At 38.8% G+C, this 19,758-nt stretch overlaps 1 protein-coding gene across 1 annotated transcript in view; it reads left to right on the forward strand.

Annotated features, from left to right (window-relative positions):
• Window positions 1–19,758, forward strand: part of ADGB (androglobin) — a 313,568-nt gene that overhangs the window by 123,468 nt on the left and 170,342 nt on the right. The window contains exons 17-18 of the mRNA XM_063443590.1: window positions 12,644–12,746; window positions 16,034–16,175. Of these exons, the coding sequence (XP_063299660.1) occupies window positions 12,644–12,746; window positions 16,034–16,175 (245 nt within the window). The remainder of the gene's footprint in view (window positions 1–12,643; window positions 12,747–16,033; window positions 16,176–19,758) is intronic.

Raw genomic sequence — 19,758 nt, forward strand, 5'->3', positions numbered from 1 at the left:
CAAGTGTATCTCTCCAGCTGCTGACAAAGTATTATAAGATTGGTAGATTAACAGCTGGATGGCAGACCTTGGCTTTCAGGATCTTCCAGGTTTTAGATGGTATTTTATTGTAACTACAAACATTTGTAAAACCAGACTTCTAATTCTCATTCATTTTTATTTTTTTAAATCAAATATCAATTACATTCAGAATTAGAATATTTTATTCCTCTATAGAGAATTTTTTCATTATTATTATTATTATTAATACATTTTTTTTTTTTTTTTATCCACAAATTACTTTTGGTAAATATATTATCTTTGTTGTTTGGAGAAGATCTCATTGTGGAATTACAGAGAAAATGCAATCCTAACGAATTAAACCGCTATAAATACCTTATTAGTATAAATTATTGATTCAAGGTGACGAAGGACAGATCGGGAGACCAAAATAAGAAACTAAACCATGTTGCTCTTGAGACTTTGTCGAACTTTTTGACCTTCTGCTCTCATCTCTTATCTTAACAGAAACCCTTCATGTAATTAATTATTTACATCAGAATAAATGCTAAAATATTCTTTACGTATGTATTTCTTATTTTTTCTTCTACAAATAGACAATGTTTCCATGCATTCTGAAGTGCAATGTCCTCGTCATGTTGTTTGCCTAAAATTGACTTAAAATCTTGTATTATACCAGAGAAAAAAAAATTGGTTCTTTTGAGAGCCTCAACAAAAATTATTGTATATTAATCTACAGATGTGATGAGGAAGGCTGAACTTGATGGACACAAGTCTCTTTTCAGCTATCTAACTATGTAACTATGTAACTATGTAACAGATGTAAATGTACTACAAAAAACAGAGTGATTAGGTGCACCTAAGATTTTTAAAGGGAACCTGTACTCCTGAAAATTAAAATTGTTATTTGGGGACCAAATGCTCCTTTCTTGCATGTGAACACTGTTCACCCCCCTTTGCCTCGTACAATTTTGTTGGAAATTATTAAATATTCCTCAACTTGCTAACAGTGCTTTTTTTACATTAAAGAGTGAAAAGTAAAGCACCACTGCACCCAAACCACTTCATTGAGATGAAGTGGTCGAGGTGGCTTTAGTGGACATTTTAAATCTATATATCATGTATCATCCATTGCTAAAAGTCAGCATTCTAAAAATAATTGTTGTGAAAGTAGTATAGCAGAATCTAATAAAGCAGCTATTTAACGAACATACAAACATTTTATATATATATATATATATATGTATATATATATATATAAATATTTTTTTTCTATTCTAATATTCAATAACTTACATATCAATAAACAATAGTATGAATACAAAAATGATCAAGTTTTACAGCTTTACATAGTAAGTTGCTATATTGTACAGCGCTACAGAATCTAATAATAATATTAATAACAATGATAATGTAGTCTGCACATAATATACATATTGTATAGACATATAAAATCAAACTTTATAAAGGAAAAAGAAATAAGAAAGGTAAAGAAGTAAAATAAATAGAATGAAGGGGGAATAGGTTTGAGTACAATTATATGGGACCCTACCACAAAACCTTTAGCTTTATCTCCTCATTGGTCCCACAGTACACTTAACCACATCACTAGTTGGGATGACTGCTGCAGCTCTTTGTTTTTAATGTTATTGTAGTACTTGCACTTCCCGTCTGACTGAAGACTGTCCCTTTCCCTGACACGAGACAAGGCTGCTGCTTTGGATTAAGAGCTGAACACAGAATTTATTGAGAATAACACATGGCATATTTTTTATATTAAGTCTGAGTGAGTGTGCTTATTGATTTTCACCTGTCATTTCTTTTATCTAATACTCAGTGGACAGAGGATGATTTAATCACACATATTATTGTTATAGTCTTGAATTTTATGGTTATGGACAATATATTAACCAGCATGGATGTGGGCAGTGATCCTTCCTATTCCCGTACTGTGTGCAATGAGTGTAGCTTATACATAAATAGGAAGCGTCCATACATGAGAAACTCATTTTGTAGTATTTGTGTAGGTATCTGGCACTCCATATTTATTTTTTGCATATTTATTTTTCAAGCAGTAGATTTATTTTCATTTTGAATAAGGTTATAGAATACACTGCATGCCCACATATATCAAAGTGGGTTGGGAAGAGGTATGAATATGTTTTTGTCACTGGGAAATTAAAGACACTATTCATTAGTGGGGCAAAGTAATAGAGGGTCTGGTGATATTTCATCCCCTTCCTTAGATAGATGTCAGTATGGGCTAATATTAACAGTGCTGCAGACCTTATTGTACTGTGAAAACATTGAAGTTGGCTTGCCTCATTTTCACAGAGGTACTTATTACACAGGGAAACCAATAAATCACACATGTGCTTTAATCCCCTGTAATGTGTTTTTTTGGACATCTGTGGAAACATTATGAGTAAATAGCTTCCTCCTCTTCATAGTTGTTCTCTGTTCTCTGTTGACAGCTTCAATATTTTTCTTAGTATCTATTACTAACTAAGCTAAATACATTTGTACAGACATGTTCCAGACACAAGTCCGTAAAATAGCAAACACGTAGTAAAATGATAAGTAAACTAATGGATTTTTTTTAAAGTTATTCTTATAACTGGGAAGTGCTTATCATCACGCAGTGCTTGTTGCCAAGCAGCTAGGATAGAGATTCAAGTTGAGAGCAGTGGCATCTGTTGATGATACATGCCTTAGAATTGTGTATTTAATGTGTAGAATACAGAGACATGTGTTTAACACCTGCTGAATGCTTGATCCCAACAACAGTCTCCTATAGAGTATGGATTATAGTAGATATTTGCTTTTGTTGGGGCCTCATTATCTTCACTCTGGTCCTCACTCCATTCTTTGTACATTCAGGTGCTTGTAAACAACAATCAGAATCTTAGCTCATAGTCTATTTATCACTTACTGGATCAGGGGTCAGCAACCTATGGCACGTGTGCCATGTATGGCACTCAAGGTGCCTTTGCATGGCTCACAAGGCTGTCAGAGCCAAACAGGCTCTTGCCTATCAGGAGTCCCAATGGGACGTCGGATATCTGCTAGTGAAACCTGAGCGGTGATTGCAGGTGGTGAGGGATAATCCTCAAATTACGCTTTACTGCACTTAGAGGAAGTGATCTGAGATCACCTCCTACCGGCACTTGTGAATAGGAATATGCAGTAGAGTAAAGTAACCCGCAGCAGCTATTGCAGCTCCTTTGCTCTGTACCTGGCGTGCTCAGTCCCCACTGGACCCCAGCAGAGCCACCCAGTGGGGACTGAGCACAGAACTCCAGAATAAGACTGCCCATCCCAAAATAAAGAAAACAGCTCACACATAAACACATACAGTTCCTACAAACACAGCACCACAGACAATCCACATAATTGCACACAGCACCACAAGCAATACCACAAGCAGCCACACACACCTACACATAGCACCATACACATAATGTGACATATCATCAACACACAATTGCACAAGCAGCCCCCATACACAGACCACATTCATAGGCATCATACACAATATTGCAAACTACTCATGAACATATATAATATAACAGCCCACATGTGCATAAATGCAATGCTACAAAGCAACTGCAGCACCCATATACAGTTGCAAGAAAAAGTATGTGAACCCTTTGGAATGATATGGATTTCTGCACAAATTGGCCATAAAATGTGATCTGATCATCATCAATAGTCACAACAATAGACAATCACAGTCTGCTTAAACTAATAACACACAAAGAATGAAATGTTGCCATGTTTTTATTGAACACACCATGTAAACATTCACAGTGCAGGTGGAAAAAGTATGTGAACCCCATAGACTAATGACATCTCCAAGAGCTAATTGGACTGAGATGTCCGCCAACTGGAGTCCCATCAATGAGATGAGATTGGAGATGTTGGTTGCAGCTGCCCTGCCCTATAAAAAACACACACCAGTTCTGGGTTTGCTTTTCACAAGAAGCATTGCCTGATGTGAATGATGCCTCGCACAAAAGAGCTCTCAGAGCTTAAGAATTGTTGACTTGCATAAAGCTGGAAAGGGTTATAAAAGTATCTCCAAAAGCCTTGCTTTTCATCAGTCCACGGTAAGACAAATTGTCTATTACTGGAGAAAGTTCAGCACTGCTGCTACTCTCCCTAGGAGTGGCCGTCCTGTAAAGATAACTGCAAGAGCACAGCGCAGACTTCTCAATGAGGTGAAGAAGAATCCTAGAGTGTCAGCTAAAGACTTACAAAAATCACTGGCAAATGCTAACCCTGTTAGCGAATCTACAATACGTAAAACACTAAACAAAAATGGATTTCATGGGAGGATACCACAGAGGAAGCCACTGCTGTCCAAACAAAACATTGTTGCACGTTTACAGTTTGCACAAGAGCACCTGGATGTTCCACAGCAGTACTGGCAAAATATTCTGTGGACAGATGAAACCAAAGTTGAGTTGTTTGGAAGAAACACACAACACTATGTGTGGCGAAAAAGAGGCACAGCACACCAACATTAAAACCTCATCCCAACTGTGAAGTATGGTGGTGGGGGCATCATGGTTTGGGGCTGCTTTGCTGCGTCAGGGCCTGGATGGATTGCTATCATCGAAGGAAAAATGAATTCCCAAGTTTATCAAGACATTTTGCAGGAGAACTTGCCAGCTGTCTACCAGCTGAAGCTCAACAGAAGATGGGTGTTGCAACAGGACAATGACCCAAAGCATAGAAGTAAATCATCAACAGAATGGCTTAAACAGAAGAAAATACACCTTCTGAAGTGGCCCAGTCAGAGTTCTGACCTCAACCCGATTGAGATGCTGTGGCATGACCTCAAGAAAGCAATTCACACCAGACATCCCAAGAATACTGCTGAACTGAAACAGTTCTGTAAAGAGGAATGGTTAAGAATTACTCCTGACCGTTGTGCACGTCTGATCTGCAACTACAGGAAACGTTTGGTTGAAGTTATTGCTGCCAAAGGAGGTTCAACCAGTTATTAAATCCAAGGGTTCACATACTTTTTCCATCTGCACTGTGAATGTTTACATGGTGTGTTCAATAAAAACATGGCAACATTTCATTCTTTGTGTGTTATTAGTTTAAGCAGACTGTGATTGTCTATTGTTGTGACTTAGATGATAATCAGATCACATTTTATGACCAATTTGTGCAGAAATCCATATCATTCCACATACTTTTTCTTGCAACTGTATAAACAAGCCGTATACGGCAACATACACACCTCAATTTAAAATAAATAGGACCAGCATGACAAGGGACCTCAAGATCTTGTTTTGGCACAGTGCTACTAAACGGTTACCTACCCCTGAACTAGATACTTAGGATATATCCATTTCTGAATGCCTGCAGATGAACCTTCTGCAGAACTGGAATTGGAGTACACGCTGGTCCCATAGAAGGAAAAAACTGCACACAATACATTAAAATAAAACTTGCAATGTTTATGGCTTGTTTGATAAAAATACACAACAGGGCTACACCACAGAGATGGGGTAGAACAAAAGAGCTCAACAGACTACGTTTATGGGTTTCATGACAGCGGGCACTTGCTCAGAGACCAATCTCTTTTCAGGACCGGCGTAATCCACTTTAACCTTCTTGTCATTGTGAAAAGTCATAGGCTCTGGAATGGCATCAATAAACGTCAAGCGATGTTATATGGAGCCAAGTTTGGATGGTAGATCTAAGTCACTGAAAATTGAGGAAGGTGTCGCAACCTTCATTGCAAAAGAATCTAGTTGGCTCCAGTGAGAGAATCAAGGATATGCAGTGCCACTATCACTGGCCGAGAGTGTCGGCTGTTTTTATTTATCACTGGCCAGGAGTGTCAGCTATTTTTATTTATATCATAAGCCAAGCTTTCATTTTACAGCCAGAACAAACATTGTAAATGTATTTTACTCCTAGAGTGCATGTACAGCACTCAGACATTAGTGTTCAAGTGTGCATGTGCGCATAATGCATTTTCTTTGGAAGGTCATGGGCAACAATGATGTGCATTGGAGGTGAATGTGTTTTTTATTTCTGCTATACTCTCCAATTCAGTAAATATATTAACAGCACTCAATGTGGTGATGGATGGAGGAAAGCTCACTTGCAGAGAAGTGACCATTCCTCTTTAAGGGAAAACTATAGTGTCAAACATGTATTCCTAACGCTATAGTGGTAAACTAACTGTTTTTCCTGGCTAATCATGGCAGCATTTAACATATGGGTTTAGCTCCTCCCTCTAACCCTCAGGACAGGAAACACAAACAATCAAACAATTAAGCCTACCTTCCCCTAGTATATAAGGTACCCCAGTATCCTCCACACCTCAGTCTTTTTTCCTGTCCTCCTAGCCCTAGGACAGTTTATTTATTTATTTTTTCAGTTTTGTCTGGATTGGAGGAAGTCTCCCCAATTGTTTGTGATACCTTGGGGTTCTCGTAAAGGTGAAGCAGCCTCTGTAGCTACCCTTCGTTCCTGGACGGTTCAGGCTATTTCTAGAGCTTACAGAGCGAAACAGGTTCCAGTTCCCAAGGACATCAAGGCACATTCCACAAGGTCCATTGCTACTTCATGGGCTGCAGAGTCAGGAGTTCCTGCAGAGAGCATCTGTAAAGCTGCCAATTGGTCATCGTTGAGGACCTTTGTACGTCACTACAGAGTGGATGTCTCTTCTCATTTAGATTCAGAGTTTGGCCTGTCGGTCTTGAACTCTTTTAAGCCTTAAGTGGATATTAAACAATTTTTGTAGCATGACTTACCCTCCCTGAGTGGTTATTGCTTTGGGAATCCCATATGTTAAATGCTGCCATGATTAGCCAGGAATAGAGAAAATGTATTGATACTTACCGTAATTTTCTTTTCCTGGCTATTATTCATGGCAGCATTTGGTCTCCCACCCTATCTTGGTTTATTTGTCTTGTTACTGGACTGAGGTGTGGAGGATACTGGGGTACCTTATATACTAGGGGAAGGTAGGCTTAATTGTTTGATTGTTTGTGTTTCCTGTCCTGAGGGTTAGAGGGAGGAGCTAAACCCATATGTTAAATGCTGCCATGAATAATAGCCAGGAAAAGAAAATTACGGTAAGTATCAATAAATTTTCTCTAATCTCCCTGGCACCCCTCTGATCACTCTGAAAAGGTATTAAACTTACCTTTCCTCCCAAGTCTGTCTTGCCCCTGCTTATCTTGATGATCTCGGCCGATCTAAAGCTTTCTCAAAGTAAAGCATAGGGGGGCTGTGTGGCCCATGCGCAGCAAAATGCCACACTGCGCCAATCAGCATCTCCTCACAGAGATGCATTTAATCAATGCATATCTACGGGAAACATTCAGCATCTCCGTTCAGTGCGACTGGACTGGGAACCACCTCTAGTGGACGTCTGAGTGACTGCCATTAGAAGTGTTTTTAGGCAGCAATATAAACACTGCCTTTTCTCTGCTCAGCCTGCACGGACAAACTTTAGGCACCAGAAGCACTACATTAAGAAAACGTGTCTCTGCTATTTTTGCCATGCTCAGTTTGATCATAAGACTTTACAGTATGTTTTTTCATCAGTTATTTTTTTTTTTTTTTTTACTACCGTATTTGTGATCCTGATTTGTATTGTAGATTTGGGTATTTTAATGTTACCATAATTGTCAAGCAAAAAAGTCAATTGTATTCCTAATCCCCCTATCTTTCTTTTCAAGACATGGTCTGTGGCTGAATTACCTCCTTACTTTTTATTTCATGTTTTAGAGAACTGGAAAGCTCAGTCTGGGGAATGGAATAAGTAAAGGCTGGAGGGATTTAAATGTAGGCTTTTTAATTTATTTGAGATAAGTGAGGAGACACCCATACGTAATTCTGCATAAAGCTTTGCCAGAAAAAGAAATGATAGGATGTGTAAATGCATTTTTCCTTTTTGTTCAAGTCACTATGACATCCCCTCAGTTACAGTGAACTCGGTGGCTGAGGAGATTCTTTCTCTGGAAGAAAATGATCAGAGCTTGTGATTTAGAATTTGTTACCTTGCACATACTGCTACACCCATGGGTGAGGGAGACAGCAGTTCGTTTTCAAATTTTAATTGATATAACCTTAAGCTTTGACTTTCTCTCAGCACAAAAGATATTCTGAAAATAAAATATGTGAACATATTCCTTACATGCATTTTAATTGCTTTACGCCTTTCTCAAAACGTGTCAAATGAGCAGTCGTCCACATCACATGAAAGAGGTAATATTTATAAATTACAAATTTGCTTCAAAGTGTTAAGAAGTTGTGGCTTGTTATTTCAATACATTGAAAGGGAGAAAGAGCCACTTTAATTCAGAAGAAAATACAATAGGACTTCAGTAAAAAAAAAAAAAAAAAAGCGAGATCTGTGAAAATCTACACTTTGAAGTGTTGCTGAAATTTCTCTCTAAAACAAAAAAGCCAATTAATCTCCTTAACAATTATGCTGAAGATGGTTGGTTAAGTTTGTCAAATAACCCAATCGCTTATTTATCACAACTAAAGCAGCTTTCTTGTATGACAGTTCTAGACCTTGATGGAAATAGTAACAAATAAAATTGGTATGTCAAATTACCAATCACTGTATTAGCATTAGTTGTACTTAACCAAATTCATTGTTTTAGGGCAGTTAATCACAATTTCACAGAGAATTACTGTCAGAGAAATAGGCGAGCTTGATTATTTTAAGGGAACAATTAGTCCCACGCAGACACTTAGAACCCCCTTGCAGAAGAAGGTTAACATTTCTAAATATGCTACTATTACTTTCCGAATATGGAAGGTACTTGCTTATTTTCCCTTCAGTATTATTACATTAACTTTTAGAAAATTATTGTAGCCCCAGAGAAATGAAAGGCATACCTTACCACTAGTATTTGTTATGAGAGAAGGCCGCACCTAGTGAAATTCCAAGATGGTTGCTAGAGTGAGGGCTGATGTTTGCTAAGGTTTTATTTCTCTAATGATCTCCGCCCCTTTGCTGGTACAATGGTCTCCTGATGGTGTTCACTGAGTTGACCTAAGAGAGAGATCCCTTCTGCCTAAATCCTGCTTCTGTTATCCTTGTTTTCCTTATTTAAGGGCATTACAAACAAGAGAGAACAGGTGGAAGCTAAATACAATATGAAAAAATATCAAGGACAGACACTAGGCCAGGGATAACCCTTGGAGAAAATTGTAAATAGAAAAATAGGCAGGTGTGATCTGTCCTAATAGTTCCAGTTATAAAGACAAAATAATTAAAATATAACATTTATTGGGTTCTATTAAAATTGGAATAACTATAGGACATGGGAACACAGGGTAAAAAACACATTAAATAAGTATTGTATCTAGCTTCCATCTGTTCTCTCTTGTTTGTAATTTACTTTAAGGGTTTTAATACCCACCATATTGGAAGCTCATCCACACGTTATATTCGCCTATATTCTATGTCTGATCCACTACTGAAACTCCTTGATCCTAGTTATGGTCAGGAGGACATTTCTAATGTATTCTCTATAAATCCATTATCCAAAAATAATTCACCTGTCAATGACATCAATGATGCCTTTTTCAATATACAAAAACTATACCAGCATCAGATTAGGAGCTTCTGGGAACTCACCAGTTTAAAACAATATATCCAACAAAAACTGGTCCCCAGATGTTTCCGTCCAGATATACTGGTACCTGACAAAATCCAAACGGAGGAACAGTTGAGTGAGGGGAACACTATTGTACTCGACTGCTCCTTCCGTTTAATGGACTTTTTGGTTAAACTTGAATCTACCCACCTAGAAGATACTAATCACAAGTTACAAAACAAAATTATTCAGAACAAAGGTTTTAAGCCTGATAATCTGTATGTGCCTATGGAAACCAAATTGCAAAAGAATATCGAAGACTATAGACAAAACATCAAAGTGAAAAAACACACAAAATTCCATAGGAATTTTAAAGACTTCAAAGATGGTCAAGTCTTTAAACAAAAATGTAAATACCGTAAACGACAGAATAAGTTTAGGAGCTTTTCTGGTGAGACTGAATGGTCAGACACGGACAGTACCTCGTCTGGTTATCAAAGACCTACTACCAATAGAGGCTTCTATCGAAAGAGGCAAACTTCACAATCTCCTGGTAATAGAAGTATCCTTAAACATACAGATAAAACGGTATGTTTTCTTGATAAACCAATTCCCTCTGATACTGACAATTCAAGTATTCCATCCACATCCTCGTCTCCTTTTTAGAAATAAATGAATTAGCATTTTACGAACAGCTGGGTGGGTTACATTCAATTAAAATAGACAAATTGTGACATCCAAATGACATTTGGCTGCTATTTTATGCTAAGTTATTAGACCTCCAAGTTTACTTATGTGGACAAAATGTGTTGGAATGTGTTGCCTAGTTTGCCATTGTTTCAGTTTGATTTTAACTGAACTTTGCATTTGACCACCTTGCTATATATACTAAACCACTCAGAGGAGGGCAATCAACTAGATGGGATGACCTCCCTTTTATAAGTGCCTTTTTTTTTTTTAACAAGAACATATGCAGGAATTCAAAAGGCATTGCTACAAGACCACTTATGAACTATGAAGACACGGATCCAAGGGTACTACAAATGTATATTTTAAAGAAAAATATGGTCTTTTATGATTTTAGGAAGTTACAAAGGAAATAAATAGAAGAAAACATTAGGAACCATTGCATTTTTTTTTTTTAAATAGCATGGAAAAAGGACAAGTGGGGTATAAACAGACTCCTTTGATAATGATGGAGGGGCGATACATGCAAAACAGCATCGGGAAATATACACCAAACACCTGCAGAGTTGCTAAAGCAGCATTTGCTGGAAAGGCATATAATTACATGGGAAGGAAATTGACATCATCATATATGGTTAACAGCATTGCAGCCAAAGAGGAGGGACAGAGAAAGGCCGCACTGTGAAAGCAAACACCATTTATCTATTCAGCAGTGTTAACACATTAAGTGTCAGGCAGACAATATATTACAAAGGAAAGGCGTATATGGGGACATAATACTCAGTCTTACATTCACAAGGTTATTCATTAAAGTGAGAATTACCAGGAATTCAAAATGAATTATCCATCTCCCATGCTTCCATAAAGTCTAATTTGTCCTGGGCTCCAGTCATACTATAAGAGTAACACAGTGATATGGATCGTTTTCTACTCTGGTAATCAAGATACAATTTTACCAATTTGAATTTTCCAAAGTGTTTATATTTATGATCACGAATTGGGGCTTAAAAAATCTCTCTAAGTTTCTTAACTATAATTTTGTAGTTGAGACAACCAAATCATCTAGATTAAATGTAAGTTGAATTTGTTGATGGCTAGTAATGAATTGTTTGAAAAGAAATTGTCCAAATGGCTAGAGAGAGATCTCCAGAAGTCATTGCGTTTAATCTAAAACCAAAAGATGCAGATCTCTTGTCTGCTGCCTTTTCAAGCTCACCACTTCTAACCCTACCCAGACTTTCTGGTGCTGTCCATTCACATACTCAATGAGACATCTTTGCAAAGCAGGTGTTCTTGGCAATTGCCCATATCTTGAGTTTAGCGCCATAGAGCTAAATAACCAGGATTTAACAAGACTGATTGTCTGATTGACAGCCATGGTGAGTAAAAAGGTTGATTTACAAAAGTACCAATTTCTATTCAAATCTGCACTTTTTGTAAACTGAAACAAAGAAAAATGATGTATTAATAAACATTTCAGCAAAGTGCTTTAGTGGTCCGGAGTGTCCGTTTAATGATCCTTGGCTTGATGCATACATTGTGCTTCTAAATTCAATTTTGCATGGCATTTACTGTCATCAGAGTTTGTTTAGAAAGAGAGACACTACAAGTGAGAACAGTCTTATCAGAACCCTGGAGCATAAAATAAGAGTTATGCAAGGTTCAAGGATCCATTACATCCAAATAGGCTGGGGCACATCCCATGGTGTCCAAGATGACCATAAGTGAGAGGGATGAAACTCTCAATATTTTGGGAATAATATGCACTGCCACACTTGGGAAACATGTTAACTAAATGTATATTTATATTTTAAAAAAACATGTTACAATATTGACGTGTGTAACTTAATCCATTCCCTCAATTCCATTTGAGTTGCCTCTAAACTGCCTTGGGTGCCAGAGAGTCGTCTGTTTTTGGAAAACTGCTTGACAACAGATTGACACAAACTGGAGCTAGTGCACTTATAGCCCCCAGCAATGCTACATTGTCAGTATATTATGCTGTAGTAGTTACTGTGCTGTGAGTGTTCCTTAAACAGTGTTTAACACAGAACAACGAATGTGCATATTCTTGCCATTTTCCATTTGTAGAGGATTTAAAACCCTGTTCACAAGCTAAATGGATGTTTTCTATTAAACTAGAGAAGTAAAGTTCAAATATATTTATGCATCTTTACATTATTATGTATACACCGGGATTGCACATTAATTATATGTATTATTAGTAATGCAATCTGCACAGTTTACATAATTGTTGTTTCTATGAAAACAAGAAATATGAAATGTAATCAACAACCATCTAATACACACCATTATACTTGCTGCAACTGACATTTTCTTGCTCTTTTTTTTTTAATTCTTTTTAGGCGACAGATGACAGAGGATCTTATTTCTTATTTGTGGACAATTTCAAACCTACTGAAATCGTAGTCAGTTTTTCAGCACTGGTGTGCTGGGGAGATACTCCTTGTAAGTTAAATCCTAATTTGCCTGTTGTAGAATAAGAAGCTGTACATTTTAAATTGGATGGACAGTACCAAAATTGTGAATTGAAAAAAGAAGGCAAGTGCCAATCTGGAAAAATTCTCCACAACCAATTTTTTTTTTTACTTTTACATTTTCAAATTATTACAGAAGTCACGATTGGTAACCGTTTTTGCCATTAGATGGACTTTTTGTAGATAAATTATTTGAAAAGTTTTTTTTTTTTTTTTTAACATATTGTGATCGTTTGAAAAGCTTATCCAAAATAATTAAATAGAGGCCTTGGTGTTTATAATACCTTTGTGACATTGAACATTTCAGAATGTGATTATTTTCCCCTAAAAAAAAAGTTTGTTTGTTTTTTTGTTTAGCTTTTTAAATGGTGCCCCACATATAAATGCAATGTATTTATCTGTGTTGTTTATTGCGGGCAGTAGTGATTAACTGTCCTTTATTTTTCAACTAATGCGTGTTAGTATTCACAAGTCAAAGCAGTTCACTCCTTCCACAGACAAGCAGACCTTGTTTACCATAATGATTTGACATTATCAGTACATCTTTTTTGACAAAGTTAAATGCAACAAACTAGATAAATCACTTACAAATTCCACTCAGTGTAACCATAATCTTCTGCAATGCTCAAGTGTGGCTTGCAACTTGTTGTCTTTGTGAATTGTACCTTGTTCTACAAGATGTATGATGTGCAGATTGGTACCTGCCTGCTCTTCCAACCAATTTGACACCATTTGTCTGCAATATATTTGCCTTTTGTCCATCACTACATGTAGTAGGAAACATTATTAACTACGCTGCTAACGTTGGACCAACTTTACTGCCATTATCATGCCAACGCACCATGGGCTGCCACCACTGTGTTTTCAAGTAGAGGAAGCCATACTGGTCACTAGGGGCACTCCATAACTCTGTGGTAAAATGCACCCATTGACCTACAGCCTTAGCCAGCTACTCTTCAATAGTAGCATGCAGGAAATGGGCCATGTTCCTGCTGAAAATGAATTGTTAGGGAATGATTTATTGTGGAGCAAGGGCCTGTATTAGATGCTTAAATAGTTTTCTTTCTATTATGGAAAAGGAAGGTCCCCCTTCAGCTATCCACTGTGTAATCAGGTAGGTGATGTTGTTAGCCTTTTTTTGATATGACCCTGGTGTGAAAATCCAACAAAATGTTCAAGAGAAGACTATAGGGAATGTCCCTGGGATGATGATGAATGGGAGCCTGCCTGCCCCTGTTGCCTAGTGGCACTTGGCTTAATATCTGCCCTGCTCTGTTTAAGGGTGGTAGTAGTGGACGAGATACCGATGGTGGTAGTTGATTGTGTAGAATCAAATACAGTATTAGTGGACCTGCTGCCTGCTTAGTACTTTCTCTTTCTTCCTTTTGCCTCAGTAATAACTTTGCAGATGTTTGTTGATACCAATACTAGTTAAATGACCCCTCAATCTTCCCGTACTCAGTTCCTTGCTGCACAATTTACACTTTGTAATCTACTCTGCTGAAATGCTGTCAGAATAATGTCAAACTTTGCTGATACATTAGTCTCAACCTTTCTCTTTGTGGTGAATGAAGATGTGGATGAATTTGCATCTGTGGCAGTGAAGCTGTAGCAACCTAGCTTATACAATAGCACTTGGTTGACTAATAGTAACGGGAAGGGAGATGGTAGTGTTCATAATAATCTCAATGTGTGAGCTCTTTCTGGTACTGGTAAGAGATGACTCTCCAATTGTTAATATGAGGTGATTCAACTGCAGATAGAGATGGGCAAAGTGGTAAGCGCACAGTATGTGCAGAATAAGTGGACTGCTGCCTCTCCTCTCAAGATTCTCCTCCTGAAATTGCTCTGTATCATAGACAATTTCCTCCTGAGACAGACCTAAACAAATGTCTGGAGGAGTGGGGAGAAACTAGATTCCTCACCATTACCACTTCAAAGATCAAACATTGAGGATAGTAATTGAGTACTCTGCTCTACCTCTTCTGTAAAGATTGTCTCTTATTACACCAACAACGTATTTGCTGAATTCTTCTTCAGTTGATTTTTGCGGGGCTACTTGAAATAGGGGGTAACATAGGCAACAGCAAGAAGTCTTCTGGTTTCATTGACACCTTGCTCTGAGCAAAATAAAATGCAGAAACAGTAATGCTTGAGCTAGTTGTGGTACAAGGAGATGAGAGGAAACATTTAGGCACCAGTAGAACTTAAGCGCATTTGGTTTTGGCCATATATTCATGCTAGGCTTTTCTCTGTGGCCAGATCTCAAGTCACAAATTTAAAAGAAAAAAAACAAAACTGAATTTTGAGCTACATCTCCCCTTTTAACAAAACATTTTCCTGATTGGAGGGAACACAATGTAACAAATGAGAGATCAATATGACATGAGCTTCTGACTAGACCAATCACTGCCCTCTTAGTATTTGCATATAAACCAAAACAGAGTGCAAGATAATACTGAGAACAGACAGGTAGTTTGCCCTTAAAGGGATACTCCAGACATCCAGACCACTTATGCCCATTGGAGTGGTCTGGGTGCCAACTCCCACTACCCTTAAACCTGCAAGTGTAATTATTGCAGTTTTCATAATCTGCAATATTTACCTTGCAGGGTTAAGTCCTCCTCTAGTGGCTGTCTATCAGACAGCCACTAGGGGGACTTCCATGTTCTTAGAAAAAGTGTTTTAAGCAATGCTGGACGTCCTCACGTAATGTGAGGACCTCCAGCGTCGCCAAAATCCCCATTGAATAATGCTTTTCTATGGGGAGGTCTAATGCGTGTGTGCGGCCATTGCATGCGCATTAGGTCTCCCCCGCCGGCTGATGTCGGCGGGGGAGGAGAGTAGGCCGGAGCCTGACCAGCACCAAGGGACATCAGTGCTGGACTCTGGTAAGTCACGGAAGGGGTTTTAACCCCTTCAGCAACTTGGATGGGGATGGGAGGGAGAGGGGCACTACAGGGTCCTGCAGTGCCAGGCAAACTAATATGTTTTCCTGGCACTGGAGATTCCTTTTAAGTGAATACCTGCTTATTTCTCAGGTTAGTTTTATCCTGGAATGTAAATTCAAGAGGAGTAACCCTTTACATACATTTTACTGCATGGGTGACATTATCTGATCTTGAGTTTAACATGTGTTTTTGCTTCTTGTGTCTCGCATTATAGATTATTGTTGTAACATAAGTTATTGCGCTATCGGAAATTGTACTATTTTTGATTGTTTCATATAATCAATGTGCTACTTGTATTATTTTGCAGTTGGTGTAAAAGAAGAGACAAAACTACACAAAGGTTTACTCACTGTTGAACAATATACTTGGAAACATCTTCTCACTGGACCAGTTGTATTAAAAATACACACTTATGCTACCAAAGCTACAATTCTAAACTTACCTCCTGGGTCAGTATTGTGGTTTTAGTGAAGGTTATTATAAATTATACTGCATTTTATATTGTCCGCAGATCAGAGTCAGAGGTCCCATAATGCAGATAAGACCGTTTCTTTCAATGGCATTGTATTGGAATGAGTAGCTACCGGTATTTGATATACCTGAATGCAGCAGAGTGTTAGCTCTTCATGCTACTGCATATACTCTGACCTTATTTACCAACATCTGAATGTTATATTTGTTCTAACTCTAATTTTAACTCTACAATTTACATGTTATACTTGGCAGCAATGCTTGTAGTCTTTTTAGCAGCTTCTAGGATGTAAGTTGAGCTGTGGTCATAACTGTACTGTGCCACCATAAACGATATATGGATATGGGATTTCATTTCTTGATGAAGCCTTAACATGTTTACATTAAACACAGCTTATAAAAAAGAATATGTGTGGATAAAAAAAAATGTTTTAAACAAAAACTGAATGGAAAATAGGAAGAATATGTATTAATTTTCCCTCACAGATCAGGGCAATGATTAGGAATTGAATCTAATGATCTGAATCTAATGATCAATGGAAAACGGTTTATTTTTAAAACAATTTTGTTCATATACCCTCAATGAAAACGTGTTCAAATATGCAATAAAAAAAATTGGGGTATATCTAAAAAAACAGCTTGGAAAAGCTGCAGATATCTTGTCTGCAGTCTTTGCACGCCTTCCCCTTCTTCACAGCCCAGACTTTCTGTGGCTGTCCAATCACTGACTTCCCAATGCAGCCCAATGAGAAATCATTGCAAGGCAGGCCTTAAGCAACTGCCTCTGGAGTTAACCTCCACTGAGCTAAACAACCAGGAAGTAACAGGACTGATTGTCTGATTGATAGCCAGGGGTGGTATAACAAGGTTAATTTATGAACATGGCAAATTTCTATTGATAGCCTCACTTTTTGTAAAACACTGTTCACACAGAAAACCTATCGGCTAAAGTGCTCTAGCTTTGTGGAGTGTTCCTTTAAAGAAATTATGGTAAAACAATATACTATAAAAAAAACAATGCAATAATATGTTAACAAAAGTGATGTCCCGAACTTTTCGCAGGCGAATAGTTCCTGGCGAACATAGCATGTTCACTTTCGCCGCCGCGGGCAAACACATGTGATGTTCGGTCTGCCCCCTATTCGTCATCATTGAGTAAACTTTGACCCTGTACCTCACAGTCAGCAGACACATTACAGCCAATCAGCAGCAGACCCTCCCTAGCAGACCCTCCCACCTACTGGACAGCATCCATTTTAGATTCATTCGGAAGCTGCAATCATTTTATTTTTATTTTTTTATTATTATTATTTTATTTTTTTATTTTTTTTATTCTAAATGCAAAACATTGGTATATAGGGGAATATTCACTAAATGCCAAACATTGGCATATTCCCCTATATAACAATGTTTGGCATTTAGTGAATATTCCCCTGTATAACAATGTTTGGCATTTAGTGAATATTCCCCTAAATAACAATGTTTGGCATTTAGTGAATATTCCCCTATATAACAATGTTTTGCATTTAGTGAATATTCCCCTATATAACAATGTTTGGCATTTAGTGAATATTCCCCTATATACCAATGTTTTGCATTTAGTGAATATTCCCCTGTATAACAATGTTTGGCATTTAGTGAATATTCCCCTATATAACAATGTTTGGCATTAATGAATACAGGGGAATATTCACTAAATGCCAAACATTGTTATATAGGGGAATATTCACTAAATGCCAAACATTGTTATATAGGGGAATATTCACTAAATGCCAAACATTGTTATATAGGGGAATATTCACTAAATGCCAAACATTGTTATACAGGGGAATATTCACTAAATACCAAACATTGTTATATAGGGGAATATTCACTAAATGCCAAACATTGTTATATTCCCCTATATAACAATGTTTTGCAGTTAGTGAATGTTCCCCTATATAACAATGTTTCGCATTTAGTGAATATTCCCCTGTATAACAATGTTTGGCATTTAGTGAATATTCCCCTATATAACAATGCTTGGCATTTAGTGAATATAGGGGAATATTCACTAAATGCCAAACATTGTTATATAGGGGAATATTCACTAAATGCCAAACATTGTTATATAGGGGAATATTCACTAAATGCAAAACATTGTTATATTCCCCTATATAACAATGTTTGGCATTTAGTGAATATTCCCCTATATTCACTAAATGCAAAACATTGTTATATAGGGGAATATTCACTAAATACCAAACATTGTTATATAGGGGAATATGGGGGCCCTAAAAAAAACAATAAGGGGGGGACCTACTGTCCTCCCCTCCGGCCCCCACCCCTGCACGGTGGGTGGGGGCCCTACTGTCCTCACCCCCACCCGTGAGCGTTGGGTGGGGGCCATAAAAATAATGGGGGGGGGGGCACCTACTGTCCTCCCCCCCCCGGCCCCCACCCCTGAGCGGTGGGTGGGGGCCCTAAAAAAAACAATAAGGGGGGGACCTACTGTCCCCCTCCGGCCCCCACCTCTGAGCGGTGGGTGGGGGCCCTAAATACTAATAAGGGGGACCTAATGTCCTCCCCCCTGGCCCCCACCCCTGAGCGGCAGGTGGGGGCCCTAAATAGAAATGGGGGGGCCCTAGTCACCCCCTCCCCCCCAAAAAAATTATCCCCCTACCTACCCCCCTCACCCTAAAAATAATGAGGGGGGGACCTTTAACTAAGAACCTGTAAAATAAATTAGAAAAAAACAACTTACCATTCGATGTTTTCTTTCTTCTAAAATCTTCTTTTTTCAGCCCCAAAAAAGGCCAAATAAAAAAACACCATAACCGGCGCAATTTAAAAAAAAAAATCCATCTTCAACCTTATAAAGCCTTGCCACGCCCTGCAATTAGGCTAAGAACACTCATTATCATTTTGGCCCCCACCCGCCGCCCAGGGGTGGGGGCCGGAGAGGGGGAGGACAGTAGGTCCCCCCCTCATTATCTTTATGGCCCCCACCCGCCGCCCAGGGGTGGGGGCCGGGGGGGAGGACAGTAGGTCCCCCCCTCTCATTATCATTATGGCCCCCACCTGCCGACAAAGGGTGGGGGCCGGAGAGGGGGAGGACAGTAGGTCCCCCCCTCATTATCTTTATGGCCCCCACCCGCCGCCCAGGGGTGGGGGCCGGGGGGGAGGACAGTAGGGTCCCCCCCCCCTCATTATCATTATGGCCCCCACCCGCCGCCCAGGGGTGGGGGCCGGAGAGGGGGAGGACAGTAGGTCCCTCCCTCATTATCTTTATGTCCCCACCCGCCGCCCAGGGGTGGGGGCCGGAGAGGGGGAGGACAGTAGGTCTCCCCCCCCTCATTATCTTTATGGCCGCCGCCCAGGGGTGGGGGCCGGGGGGGGGGATGAGAGTAGGTCTCCCCCCCCCCCTTCAATCACTATTGTGAGTCCCTGTGGGTTTTAAAATTCGCTTGCCTATTGAAGTCTATGGCGGTTCGCCCGGTTCGCGAACATTGCGGAAATTCGCGTTCGCAGTTCGCAAACCGAAAATGTTATGTTCGCGACATCACTAGTTAGCAATAGATA

The sequence above is a fragment of the Pelobates fuscus genome, chromosome 2, assembly GCF_036172605.1.
Source record: "Pelobates fuscus isolate aPelFus1 chromosome 2, aPelFus1.pri, whole genome shotgun sequence".
Taxonomy (NCBI): domain Eukaryota; kingdom Metazoa; phylum Chordata; class Amphibia; order Anura; family Pelobatidae; genus Pelobates; species Pelobates fuscus.